This window comes from Phasianus colchicus, chromosome 28 (assembly GCF_987193195.1).
Source record: "Phasianus colchicus chromosome 28, bPhaCol1.hap1.1, whole genome shotgun sequence".
Classification (NCBI taxonomy): Eukaryota; Metazoa; Chordata; class Aves; order Galliformes; family Phasianidae; genus Phasianus; species Phasianus colchicus.
The window spans coordinates 2,507,198-2,520,463 of NC_143463.1; the positions used below are offsets into that span (position 1 = coordinate 2,507,198).

Consider the following 13,266-nt stretch of genomic DNA (forward strand, 5'->3'; position numbering starts at 1 on the left):
GCATGGAAAATTTTAAAAAGAAAAAGGCATATCCCCAGAGAGCATGGCAGCTTCAGGGTTGGGTTTGTTACTCCCACAAATGCCAATGGGGACATGAGTGGGACCTGCAGTAGCTCTGGGTGTAACGGGACCAGTGCTGCCAAGCAACTGGATCTGAGTGCAGACCAAAGAAACCAGAGCTGTAGAGAGTGCACTAAGAACAATGCCCAAGAAAAGGCCAAAAAATAAAGGCAATTAGGGGAAAAAAAAATAAAAAGCAATTTTCCAGCAGGTGCATTTAAAGATCTTATCCCCCACCGGGATGAGAAACCAATTTCCTTATAAATAAGAAAGACTTCAGCTAAGTGGAGGTTCCCCACCTCAGCTCCATAGATCCCCCACTGCAATGTGTGGGTGAGCAATTTCACTTTTGTTTCCATAACCCTGGTGAGCATCTCCCTGCTTCCCCAATGAAAGTTTACTTGGAGGATGTCACAGCTCCAAACTCCAAATTTTTGCCTGCTATGGGGCTCCTCCTCCTTGCCTTACTTTGCCTTTGCCTTGCCTTTTTCCTTCCTTTCCCTTCCCCTTCCTTCCCATTCCCTTCCCATCCTTTTATTCCATTCCATTCCCTTTCCATTTCCCCTTCCTTTTCCATTCCTCTTTTCTTTCCTTTCCTTTTCCCATTCCTTTTCCATTTCCTTTCCCTCTTTCCTTTATCCTTTCTCCTTTTCCCTCTTTCCATTTCCCCTTTCCTTTCCTTTCCTTTCCTTTCCTTTCCTTTCCTTTCCTTTCCTTTCCTTTCCTTTCCTTTCCTTTCCTTTCCTTTCCTTTCCTTTCCTTTCCTTTCCTTTCCTTTCCTTTCCTTTCCTTTCCTTTCCTTTCCTTTCCTTTCCTTTCCTTTCCTTTCCTTTCCTTTCCTTTCCTTCCCTTCCCTTTCCCTTCCCTTTCCTTCCCTCCCCTTTCCTCTCCCTTTCCTCTCCCTTTCCTCTCCCTTTCCTCTCCCTTTCCTTCCCTTTCCCTTCCCTTTCCCTTCCCTTTCCTTTCCCTCTTCTTTCCCTCTCCTTTCCTCTCCTTTCCTCTCCTTTCCTCTCCTTCCCTCCCCTTCTCTCCCCTTTCCCCTTTCATTTCACCTTTCCTTCCATTTTCCTTCCCTTTCCTTTCCCTTCCCTCCTCATCCATTCCACTTTCCCTTTCTTTCCTCTTTCCCTTTCCCCTCTCTTTTCCCTTCCCCTTTCCCTTTCCCTTCCCTTTTTCTAACACAAAACTTGTTACCTTTCCGCTCTGCAAACCCACATCTGCTCACCCTGCAGCCTCGATGCTCCCAGGTGAAATTCCAGTGATTTGCCTACAGCTGGGCCACGAAACAGCACAAATCTGATGTTTTAGAGTGTTAATACATTTGATGTTGTGTTGCTGAGAGCAGGGAATTCAGGGTGCTTTCAGAAGGATTTCCAGCAGCATCCCCCCACCCCGCCATCCAGCCAGCACCCAGAAGGAGGAGCACAAAGTGCATCCGAGCAGCAGCAGGGGTGAAGCAAACCCATTGCAACAACCTGCAGCAGTCAGCGTGCACTGCTGTGTGCAATCGGTGCCCCTGGAGCACCCCGGGGTGACGTGGGGAGCAACGCCGAGCCTCGAGCTTCCTTTAAGCTCACGTTGACATTGGTGAATGTGTTTTGAAAGCATCTCTTCCTGCAAGTAGAGGCCATGGCCAGCGCAGGGGGAGCACAGGATGGGGTTTCACTGAGCCCCCAGCAGTGCCAGGAGATGGGAACGGAGCCCCGCAGGCCCCCACCGCTGCCAGGAAAAGCTTGGAGGTAACAAAACTGCTCTGCAAACATCTCCCCAAATGCACTTCCCGGCTGCACCCGCTTAGAATGCTCCAGCCCAAAGCGTTGCACCGCAGTGAGACTTGTGGTTGCAGCAGGGCAATATTGTTCCCCGGGGCAGGGGGGAGGGAGGCAAATCTGGGCTGAAGTCTGATGATGCTGGAAGCAGAAAACGGTGGGTTTTGGGAAAGTCAGCGTTGTTTCAGTACTGCTTATAGCAGCAGGTTTGGAGGTGCAGGTTTGCACCGAGTCTGGCCAGAATGGGGAAGTGCAGCCCCATGGGTGGCCCCTTCTCACTGCTCCCCATCCCCGCTCCGTGTTTGTGTGCTCCCCTCTTTGTGCACAGACCTCTGGATCCCCCAGCCCCCATCCCTGCTTGGGCTGGGAGGGAAGTTTTCCTGCTCTCACTCCATACATCCCCCCCATCCATCATCTACCTTGTGGCCACCAACCACAGGGACCAGCAGGGCAGACCTGGGGTGCACCCCATCCTTCTGCAAACACCCACCGGCGTGCAAAGGCCCCATCAACTTCCACCAGCAGAACAGGGCGTGCAGTCACAGGAAACCCAAACTCCCTGCTTTTCACAAAAGCACGCAGACACGGCCTCCCTGTCCACTGCTTCCCCTTTTTCTTTACTCTCTGGAGCCGACAGCGGAAGCCCCTCGGGGGGCCGTGTGCTGACTCCCAGCTCTGTGCAGGGCCATGGCACGCGCCCGCTGTGCCAGCCTGGACCTGGGGGGTTCCATAGCAAACACCCCCGTGTTGGACACCCTGGAGGAGCACCCACCTCAGACCCCCACCTCAGCCCTCATCTACAGCAACGTGGGTGAGTGACAGCCCAGCATCCAGCCAGAGGGGTGAGGGAGGAGGGAGGGTGCTCAGCACTGGGTTTTGTGTGCGTCTTTTGGGGGGAATAACGTGGGGTGAATAATTTCTCTCTCTGCAGGAGAGCTGCGTGCCCACCTCGTCCCCACCAAGGCCAGCCGAGGGGATGGAGCCAGGAGAGCCCCCCCGCAGCCCAGCCATGACCCCCTGCCTCCCCCCTTGCCCCAAAAGCAGCTGCAGCGAGCTGAGTCCCTCCCTGAGCCAGGCACATGGCAGCCCTACCACCAAGACCCCCCGCAACAACTCGGCAGCCCTTGGCCTCGACAGAAGGATGGGGCACACAGAAAACCCCTGACCAAATCGCAGAGCCTGGGGGACACAAGGGGGGTGGTTCTGATGCCCAACCTGGCAGATCTGACATTTGGGACAGGGGATGCGGTGCTGGGCCCGATCCTGCAGGGTCTGGAGGACCGGACAGGGCTGTGCGAGGCCATGGTGGGCTGCCATGCTGCTGGCCTGGCCCGGCTGTGTGCCCGTGCCATGGAGGGGCTGATGGGGTCCTGGGGGGGGCTGCAGGCCAAGCTGGCAGGGCAGGGCTGGGCTGCACTCAAGGTGCTGCAGCAGGAGCCATGCTGCCAGAGCGGGGATGCCTGGTATTACCGTGTGGGGGTCACTTTTAGGAAAGAACAGCTGGAGCTCGCAGCCAAGGTAAGGGGGGTTGGGGCAGCAGGAGGGGGCTGCAGGCAGCAGGAGCCCTGGGTGGGTGAGCAGGATGGACGGCATTTGGGTGGTTCCTCTTTGGCACCCACTTCTTCATTTGCAAAACAAACTGGTGCTGAAGGCTCTTGCACATCCAAGGGAGCAAAGGTCCAAGGATGACAAGGCTGGGGAAGGTGCACAAGGCCTCGAGGGGTGAGCAGATGTGGAGCAGGGCTGGGTGTCCTGACAGTGTGGGGTGAGAGGCAGCACAGCAGCTTTGCTGCTCGGCTGAGGCTGACCCCCCTCTTTATACCCTGCTTCTTCATAGAATCACAGAATGGTTTGAGTTGGAAAGGACACTGAAAGGCCAGCTGGTCCCACCCCCTGCACTGAACAGGGACACCCAGAGCCCCATTGTTCAACCTCGGGTGTCTGCAGGGATGGGACATCCCTGTCTGGACAGCCCGTGCCAGTGCCTCACCACCCTTATTGTAGAAAACTTCTTCCTCATATCCAATCTGATTTCTTGCTCCAAGCTGTTTCAGCATGCACCAAAGGGTGCAGGGGAGCCCATGCACTATGCATGGGTAGGAGCTGCACATGGGTAGGAGCTGCACGATGGCCTGGCTCAAAAAAGGTTCTGTCCCAGCACATCCCCTTCCCCATCTCTCCTTGCAGGTCCTCAAGCCAGGCTGCTGCAGCACAGAGATGCAGAGCTCCCTTGGATCACACTGCAGCATCCAGCGCATCATCAGCCGCTTCACCGACCGCCTCCCGGGGGCATTGGTGCTCCCAGGTCACCCCAGTGAGCGGGGACTGTCCCCAGGCTGCCCTGCTGTTCCCCGTGTCCTGCAGGTCCTCCTTTCCCCAGATGTGCCCTACCAGACCCTGGCAGGGTTTGTGGAGAGCTCCCGTGCAGTGCATAGGAGCAGCCCTGGGCACTATGAACGCCTGGCATGCCTGCTCCTCCTGCAGCTGTGCACAGGGCTGGAGCACCTCAGGGTGCAGAATGTGGGGCAGGGTGACATCTGCCCTGAGAACCTGTTGCTGGTGCAGTGCCCGTGTCCCTCTGGCAGCCAGCAGGACAAGGAGGGGTCCGTGGGGCTGTCCCTTCCAAGGCTGCTCATCAGCAACTTCTTCAAGGTGAAAGATAAGACCAGGCCTTGTTCCACCAGCCAAGAGTGGGACTGGACCAAAGGGTCTGCTGCTCTCCCCACCCCGATGGCAGATGAGCTGAACGTAGGCATGCTGATCTATAAGATCTTGCACGTGGATATCTCCCTGGAAAAGGCTTTGGATCTGAGAAGAAATCAGCTTCCTGCAATCCCCTCCCTGTCCATCTATTCCACGGGACTCAAGCATTTGACCACACTGCTTCTCCACCGAGATCCATGCAAGAGGGTCTCCATCAAGGAAGCCAGGCACATCCTGCAGGTCCTGCTCTGGGGGCCTCGCCAGGAGCTCTTTGCTAAGAGCAGGAAGACGCTGGCCCTGCTCCAGAGCTGGCTGGAGATGAAGAGAGCATTGCTGCTGCTGAAGTTGGCTGAGAAGGCGGCCGGAGGGAGCCCTGGCCTCGAGGACTGGCTGTGCTGCCAGTACTTTGTGGAGGCCACCGAGCAGATGCTCTACCAAGTCACCCAGACTCTTTACATGCCATAAAGACCAACCTGCCCAGGAGGTTCCCCAAAGCCAAGAGCCCATGGAGGCTCCAGCTCTTATCTCCCCAACTAAAGCCAGTCCTGGCTGGAAAAATTCATTTCCAAATCTGAAACTGCTCCCACACAGCACGTGAACAGATCTAAGCAAGGACCAAACCCTCAGCGCAGTACCTTGGCTGCCACGATGCAGATGTGTTTTTGCATCCTCAGCTGATTTTTGTTCAGTGCTTTGAGACCAGCTTATCAGAGCCTCTCAGCAAAGATAGCTGGATGGAAGGCACAGGATGAAGCAGCAGCTCAGCAGCTCATTGCCCTGAGTTAAAGCGAATAAAGCTCAGGCTTTTCCCAAAAATCCCTCTTCTTGCATGGCTGCTGTCATTGTTTTAGATAACAATAAGAAGTCATACATTATTGCTCACTTAAGACGCACTTATGGGAGGAGAAACGCGACACATCATACAGCCGTGTCCTTTTTAGGAACAGCTTGTGGCATAGTCACAAATAGACTCGGAGGAGGAAATAAAGCAGCCACACAGCTTCAATAAAACCCAGAGCTGAGCCACTTAAACGCTGCTCCTTTCTGTGCTTTCTTACAGTGCTATGCACCCTGGGGATCTAACGTGGGAGGATCATGAAGCTGAAGTTCACTGCTCCGTGGCGATGAGCTGGAGCTGCACTGAGCACTTGGGTTTGTAGCTGCTGGGAGATGCCTGCAGGTCTGTAAGAGACCCACTCGAGGTCTACCAGGAGCCAGCAACCAGCACATCCCATGCATTGCATAGCAGTACCTCAAGGTGCATGGGATGTGGAGAAGTCCATCCATGAGAAAGACAGAAATTTGATCATCCCAAAGGCCTGGCTGCAGCACATGGGGTGGCAGAGAGGGATTGGCACATCAGGGGCACAAGCCGATTGCACACAGCACTGGGCTGCATGGCACCTCCTCCCCTTGCTGGGAAGCACTGCTCACTCGTGGGCAAGATGCTTCCATCTGACTCAGGCTGTGACTCAGCTGCGAGCAGTGCTGCACAGAGCCCCATAACCACACCTGTCCCGGGGCGTGCGAAGGGACACGTCTCAAGGACACGTTGCACGTGCACTCACTGCTCAGCACAGAGCAGCTCAGCACCTCGATCCCCAACCCGGCCTGCACAGAGGGCGGGGTGTCATGCAAGGCCCTGCTTGGGTAGCTGGTATAATTATTAACCGAGTAATTATTAATCTGCTCACAGCTATCATTCTCCTGCTATCACCTGACAGCAGCAGAGCAGTTGCTGCAGGCTGTGCAAAGGGAGAAAAATGCTCCCAGTCAGCAGGTTCCTGCCCTGTCCCCTCGGTGTGCTGCTGCTTCCCTATGGGATCCTGGGCTCCATCAGGAGAGGGGTGGTCAGCAGGGATAGGGAGGTGATTGTCCCTCTCTACTCTGCTCTTGTGAGGCCCCATCTGGAGTACTGTGTTCAGGTGTGGAGCCCTCAGTACAAAAAAGACATGGAGATTTTGGAAAGGGTCCAGAGGAGGGCCACGAAGATGATCAGGGGGCTGGAGCACCTCCCCTATGAGGACAGGCTGAGGGAGTTGGGTTTGTTCAGCCTGGAGAAGAGAAGGTTGCGGGGCGACCTCATTGCAGCCTTTCAATATCTGAAGGGAACTTACTCCCAGGAGGGGAGTAAACTCTTCATAAGGGCTGATAATAGCAGGACACGGGGAAATGGTTTTAAGTTAAAAGAGGGAAGATTTAGGTTGGATGTTAGGGGGAAGTTTTTTACTAGGAGGGTGGTTAGGTCCTGGAACAGGCTGCCCAGGGATGTTGTGGATGCCCCGTCCTTGGAGGTGTTCAAGACCAGGTTGGACGAGGCTCTGGGCAACCTGATCTAGTAAAGGTGTATGTTTGGTGGCCCTGCTAGGCAGGGGGGTTGGAACTACATGATCCTTGAGGTCCCCTCCAACCCAGGTCATTCTGTGATTCTGTGATTCTGTGATTCCCCAGGGCACTGCTTTCTTCCAGCCCAGCATGGAAGCATGTCCCATCCCCATCCATTTTCATGGCCATGGGCTCAAAGCCGTACCCAGCTGAGATCACAGCCCTTTTCTGAGCATCCCTGCCCTGAGCGCCTCCCAAAGCAAAGCAGCACAGGAAGTGAAACACAGGATAGCCAGGTCCTTTGGATCAGAGATGGGAAGAAATGGAGACAAACAAGCTCCTTGCCCAAACACGACCCAAGCACAGCCCTCTCACAAAGCCTTCATTCTCCCAGTCAGAGCCTTTGGGCCAGAACCACGCAGAGGCATTGCCCTGCATCCTGTAGTATCATGCATGGCTACAAGATGGCAGTAAGAGCCCTGGCAGCACAGCCTGCTTGGGCATTTCACCATGAAAAAAAAGAAAGAAAAACAAACTGCTTTGAATGCCCATTCCAGCCCCAAGCTGGCCGGATCCTGCACTGCTGCCACTTGCATCCCCAGTTCTGATTTCCACCCAACCACCACCATCAGTGAACCTCGCCCCTTTTGCTAAGTGGCTCAGAATACCCATGGTCAGCAAGTTTGTAGGGAACAACAGCTTCAGAGCAGAGCTTGGGCTCTGTGTTGGCACATCCCAGCAGAAAGCAGGCAGCAGCAGCACTGCTGCAGCACATCAGAAGAAAAGAGATTCCTCTAGAGAACCCTCTTAGGAATTTCAGGCCTTTGCCAACTTGGTGAGGAAAAGCAGAAACATCCTCTCCCTCTCCACTCCATCTCCCCCACCCTTCTGTTTTGCTGCTGGCAAGTTCACAGCTTTCCCAAAAAACAACACAGGAAGAGCAGGATTACAAGGCTGCAAGCACTTAGCAGGGGGAAAGAGGGAGGGCTGCTGCTGCACTGGGTCCACCAGGACGCAAGGAGCACGCTCTGCAGGTGGGAAGGGTCAAGATGTTAGCAAAAGCTTTGTGTAAGCACCCAAAGCCCATTAAACAGACCATAAGAACACTCACCCTTAGCAACACTGCTAATTTAACAGGCTCTCCAGGAAGACAGTGCCACAAGCTTCCATCACTGTGCTGCAGCAAGAGTTACCACTGCAGGATGTGCTCCCTGCTGCTTTGAGAGGAGAGCTGGAAGGATGGCAGTTCAATCTACCCCACACAATTCCTGAATTGCTTAGCCCAGCACAGTTGCCCAAGCATCACCCCACAGAGCAGTCCCTCATGGTCCATTTATACATCCCAACACGTGTGTTTTCCTAAGGCCAAGTGCTGCAGAGACATCAAGCCAAGGGCACAACATGTTCTGTAATGATGTGCTTGGATTTACACCAACTCACAGCATGAACAAGGGGGAGTTTCAAACCCAGTAAAATAACCTTGCACCCAACACACAAACTGTGCCAGCAATTCGCTGCTACATATTTTATAGACAGTTTGATAGGATCAGATGGTACAAAACAAGCCCATAAAGCTGCAGATATAAGCACTAAAAAAAATGTGAAATATGCTTTCAAGTTCAGCCCCTCTGGAGACTTACCTCTGTAGCAGACAGTTTCAGTGCAAGCACTGGTAATTCTAGCAACATGCAAGCACTTTTTCCCTCATGTTGAGTACTGCAGACATTGAACAGCTGAGGCTCTACAAACATGCTACTATACTCAACTCCAGCCCTTTCTCCTTCAATCCCAGTTTCATCACACTTGCAGCTCCTGTTATGAAGGCTGCCTGGACTGGGTCACAGTAGCTATGCAAATGCCACAAGCCTTGCTAGATCAGGATTGCATTGAATCATCCTGCACACGAGCACAGGACTCCACTGCTACCACTGACACAGCCTCCAGAGCCTACAAGTGTGTATTTGATACTCTGAGACACCTGAACCTCATGGCATGTGTAAGCTGTGCTTCTCAGCATTTCACTTGTGACTCTGTAATCAGCAGAGGCCCCAGGTACCCTATGAAACATTGATAGAGCAGAAATCTGGGGATCACAATTACCAGTGAAATGGATAATCTGCTAATTATTTCAATAAAAGCAGGCTTTTCCTGGACTGCAAGTCCTGACAGATCATCACTTTGAGTTCCCATCAAGCAACAAGTGACCCAAAGCCTTTCCCTACCTGAAATAGCTGGGACAGTTCCAGAGGCACCTCTTCAGAGTGCAAGTCTTAAACAGCTTAAAACCAGCAATAAAAAGTAAAATATAAATTTTTATTTAGAATTAAAGCAAATACTTCAGTATCACAAACACAATATTAAACTTCAAGAAATATACTGCTAATTTGGAGGGAGCATTTATTTTTGCACAACCACAACATGCGCACAAATCCAGAAAAAGATGTGGAGTCTGAAATTTTCAACATCTCACCACCAGAGCAGTTGGTCACAACGTTTCATACAAAGTTACATATACTGTAATAGATGTTGACAAAATTTCTACAGAATCATCTTTATAGACAACAAGAAAGCTCTAAGAGGCAAACATTGCAATCTATTCTTCTTCTGATGAGTCTCTCTCAAACGTGTAGGCCATGAAGCAAGCATCTGGTCTCTTGGGGACAAGGGGATGCCCTGGTCTCACAATCTCAAAGCCCAAAAAGCTGAAAGTACGGAGCAATGCAGCTAGAAAAAAAAAGGAAGACATTTTATCACATGATTCCATAACAGAAGCTAAAAGCATCCACCAAAACCAACTTCAAATATTGCATCAGCCTTTCTAATGCTGAGTTAACACCTACCTCTATCATCTCTGTTCTTGTGGAAACAAATGAACACATGATCAACTTGAAGCTGTTCTTCAGCAAACTCCAGAAGAACTGCAAAACTGTGAGACAAACAGAGGGCGTTGAGTGCACACAGGCAAGCACTTCCCTCAGATGTAAGGAGCAAGGCCCTGTGAAACTATCCTCGCTCATTGTAAGCAGAAGTGAAAGTCATGGGTTGAAGACTGACACCAGCAGGAAACACCAAGCCAAGTTTTAAACAAGGGGCACAAATCTAAGTCATCGTTACACCAAATTTCTGAAGGGAGAACTGCAGAGGCAGACTCAGAATGAGGCTCCATTTTCAGTGCATAAAGGCAGCTATCACTACCAGGAGCAGTTTGACATCACAGATCTTTTAGTTGGTTCTGGCTGACAGAACAGGCAGAGGATGACCTCAAACCAGGACCATTTGATGCTCTTTTACATGAGTCTGCCACCAAGCACTGTAACCACACTTCCAATTTTAAAAAATGGAAAAGAACAGTACAGTGTTTGAGACCTTCATGACAATTTGTACTAAAGTTGCATTTTATTCTACCCACCTGTCCTTGCTCCCTTCAGGCAGAGCACCACTGGGTATTTCAATATAGAGGTTGTTGTTGTTCAGCACTGCTCTCCAACTAATGTGTTTGGCATCTGTAAGCCTTGACTGGACATTCAGAATTCTTGTCCTGTTATTAGATGTTAGTTCTTCTGTCACATTCAGCCGATTATCCTGCAGAATTAAAAAGTGCAACGTTACTTCCAGTTCATTTTGGAGATAGGTTTAAGGCAAAAGAGCCTTCCCACCAATCAGAGAGAGCTGCTTAACAATACTCATACTCACCGAATAAAATAAATTAGCTGAAAGATTGTGATCCCTCTGACTATTCCCTCGCCCACCTGGGATCTTCAGGGGTGGGTGAGGGACATCAGGAGCACCACCGAGGCCCCGGACCCAGGTTACTACAGCAATTGAAGGGAACCCTGGAACTAGAAAAGGATGACAGAGGTAAGCAAGCATTAAGAGTCATGAGAATTCTAAGTTTTATAAGCATTAGATGGCAGTGTTTTTTGATTTTGTTTTTTAAATAAACCTAGATCAAGGGAACAACTCCTACTGCAACCTACTTGGTAGCAAGACAAAGGAACATCCAGGCCAAGCACAGAACATCACCTAAAGTCCAGAGCCAGAAGCACCAGAAAGGCATCACCGGAGTACCTGGATGGAAACACTAGCTTGGGGGGTGAAAATACTCTCAGTTTGGAGGGAGGTGTATTTCCCTATCAAGGCAGCTGTGTATTTGCTGTACATCTGACCCAATCTCAGGAAAGGAACCATTTTACTATTGTGTATGTGATGCCACAGACCCCATTTTCTTCCCCACCTTGATCTCCTAAGAGACCATGATTGGCCCAGCAAGCTGGAGATCCTTTTCCCTTACGATATGTAGCCTTAATTAAATTAGAATTTTGCATCAGTGCTTTTAGCTTGAGAACAGAAAATACATGAAATAGCATTATCTGTGAGACTGTCTCAAAAGCTCACGATGCAAAGCTCAGAAAGCAAGGTCTGGTTTCAATGCAAATCCAAATATCTGAAAAATCTAAGAGCCTTCCTGACTTTTAGAGCCTTTTTACATCACTCAGCCACGCTGCGGTACTTCAGGTGAAGGATGTTCTGTTGAGACATGAGCATTTCTTGTACACACGCTGAGTTCCATCCCATCCATCAGGCTGCTTCACTGTGAGCAAGCCTTTACTGTACAAACAGCAAAAGCTGTGCCTGGCCCCTCCCTCTGCACCATCCCTCACCCTGCAGGCTCACTCTTGAGTTGCGTCATCTCAGCAGATGCAGCAATCGAGGCCCTTAGGGAAATTTTCACAATCGTCCTGTCTGTGAGTGCCAGCAGCCATTTGCAAATCAGAATAAACACGTACAAAATAATCCACCATTTTGCACAGTTCACACGAGTTTAATTTTTTTTTTTTTTTAACGAGCTTGACATCTGTGATGAATAATCCATATTGGAAAGGCAATGAATGGCCTTATAGGTCTAATATTATATGCTGGAAGCATTAGTAAGCACAGCAGCTATAAAGTTATTAAGCTAAAGACGATAATTTGCTCAATCTCAATTAAATAAGGGTTCAATCCACTATTTTAGGACCTCTGGAATACTTTAATAGCAGCCTTATTTACTTCTGAATCACTGTAGATCCCTGTATTCCTCATCAGCCTTATAATAAGCCCTTAAACAAACCAGGGCAGCACCAATCCTCTATGACCTCACCTTTCACCCCCAAGTATACAACAAAGGCTGTTCACACCTTGCAATTCTGTGTTTCAGTGATGCTCAGGCGCACCTACTCCGGTTAAAAAAAAAAGTATTATCACCATTCTGAAGGATAAAAACAGCTTTTGGTGACATTGTGGAGCTGCTCTCCATTCTGAACCAGCTGCATCCATCACTTCCCACGCAGAGGGCACAGCGATGCTCCTCAGCCTCCACCTCCTAACACCACTCACCCCAAAGCTGCTGCATCCTCAACATCTGCTGGCATTATTTAATCCCCGCTCGACTTTTAAACTACCAGCTCCCATAACGCTCTGCTTTGGGCTCAGCGCCCTCGATTCGTCGCTCTCCAGGAGACCTGCGCTTACATAAGGGGATAACAGCTCGCACTGCATCTCCCAGCCCCATCAGGCCCGCTTCCTTTTCCCAGCGGTGCCCCCCGCCCATCCCCCTCCTCCCTCCCTCCCCCCCCAGCAAACGTGGCACCGAGCCGCGTGGGGGGGGGATGGAAGGGAGGGGGGGGCGATGTGTGGGGGTGTAACCGCGTGACACGGGCAGCTCTCAGACGCCGAAATAAATGAATTTTATTTGCTTCTGGTTGGCTTTTTTTGTTTGTTTTTGGGTTTGTTTTTTTTTTCCTCCTTCTCACCCACCTGCACCCCTCCTCCCCCTTTGCCCTGTATGAGCGAGGAGGCCGCAGCACCGCCCCGCCCCCACCCGCCACACAGCACCCCCTCCCCCCCTCCAACCCTGAGGGGGGGGCACCAGGGCGGGCCTTGAGGGAAGGGGATGGAGGCCCCAACCCCTCACCTGCTCTGTCCGGTACTGAGGCTCAGCACGGCGGGCATGATGGTGCTTTTATTCCCCTCTTTCTCTCTAGCGAAGCAGTGACTGTTGAGTATCCGCTGCAGGGAGGATTTCACCATCCGGCCGCTCTGGTCCGAACCCCGAAACCCTCCGCCGCCCCCCCGCCGACCGCTCTCCAGGCACTGCTACACAAAATGGCACCCCGGCCGCAGTGGGTTCTTATATACCCTCGGGAAGGCCACGCCCCCTCCTATGGTGACGCACCGTTGGGTGGGCCACGCCCCCGGACGGGAGAAGACTCCTTCGCAGTGGACGGTTCAACTGTCCATGATAAAATCTCGCTTTCCATTGGCTGAAATGAGTGCAGAGGCGGAACGAGAAGCTCTTTCCCTATTGGCGGGCAGCGCGATGCGTTCAGAAAATCGACGGGACGGGGAGGAGGGGCACAGAGGGCTCCGA

General features: G+C 51.6%; 2 protein-coding genes across 2 annotated transcripts; one reads left to right on the forward strand and one right to left on the reverse strand.

Moving 5' to 3' along the window:
* Positions 1–1,107: 1,107 nt before the first annotated feature.
* PEAK3 (PEAK family member 3) lies at positions 1,108–6,333 on the forward strand. Its single transcript, XM_090126103.1, has 4 exons — positions 1,108–1,799; positions 2,513–2,640; positions 2,761–3,347; positions 4,017–6,333. The coding sequence occupies exons 1-4, from the start codon at positions 1,690–1,692 to the stop codon at positions 4,995–4,997; spliced, it is 1,806 nt and encodes a 601-aa protein (XP_089982229.1). The 5' UTR covers positions 1,108–1,689; the 3' UTR covers positions 4,998–6,333.
* Positions 6,334–9,149: 2,816 nt separating this feature from the next.
* OAZ1 (ornithine decarboxylase antizyme 1) lies at positions 9,150–13,015 on the reverse strand. The gene is given in 6 exon segments (XM_031604321.2): positions 9,150–9,581; positions 9,698–9,783; positions 10,267–10,439; positions 10,551–10,637; positions 10,639–10,696; positions 12,811–13,015. Coding segments are annotated over 6 exon segments (651 nt in total). The 5' UTR covers positions 12,927–13,015; the 3' UTR covers positions 9,150–9,450.
* Positions 13,016–13,266: the final 251 nt, after the last annotated feature.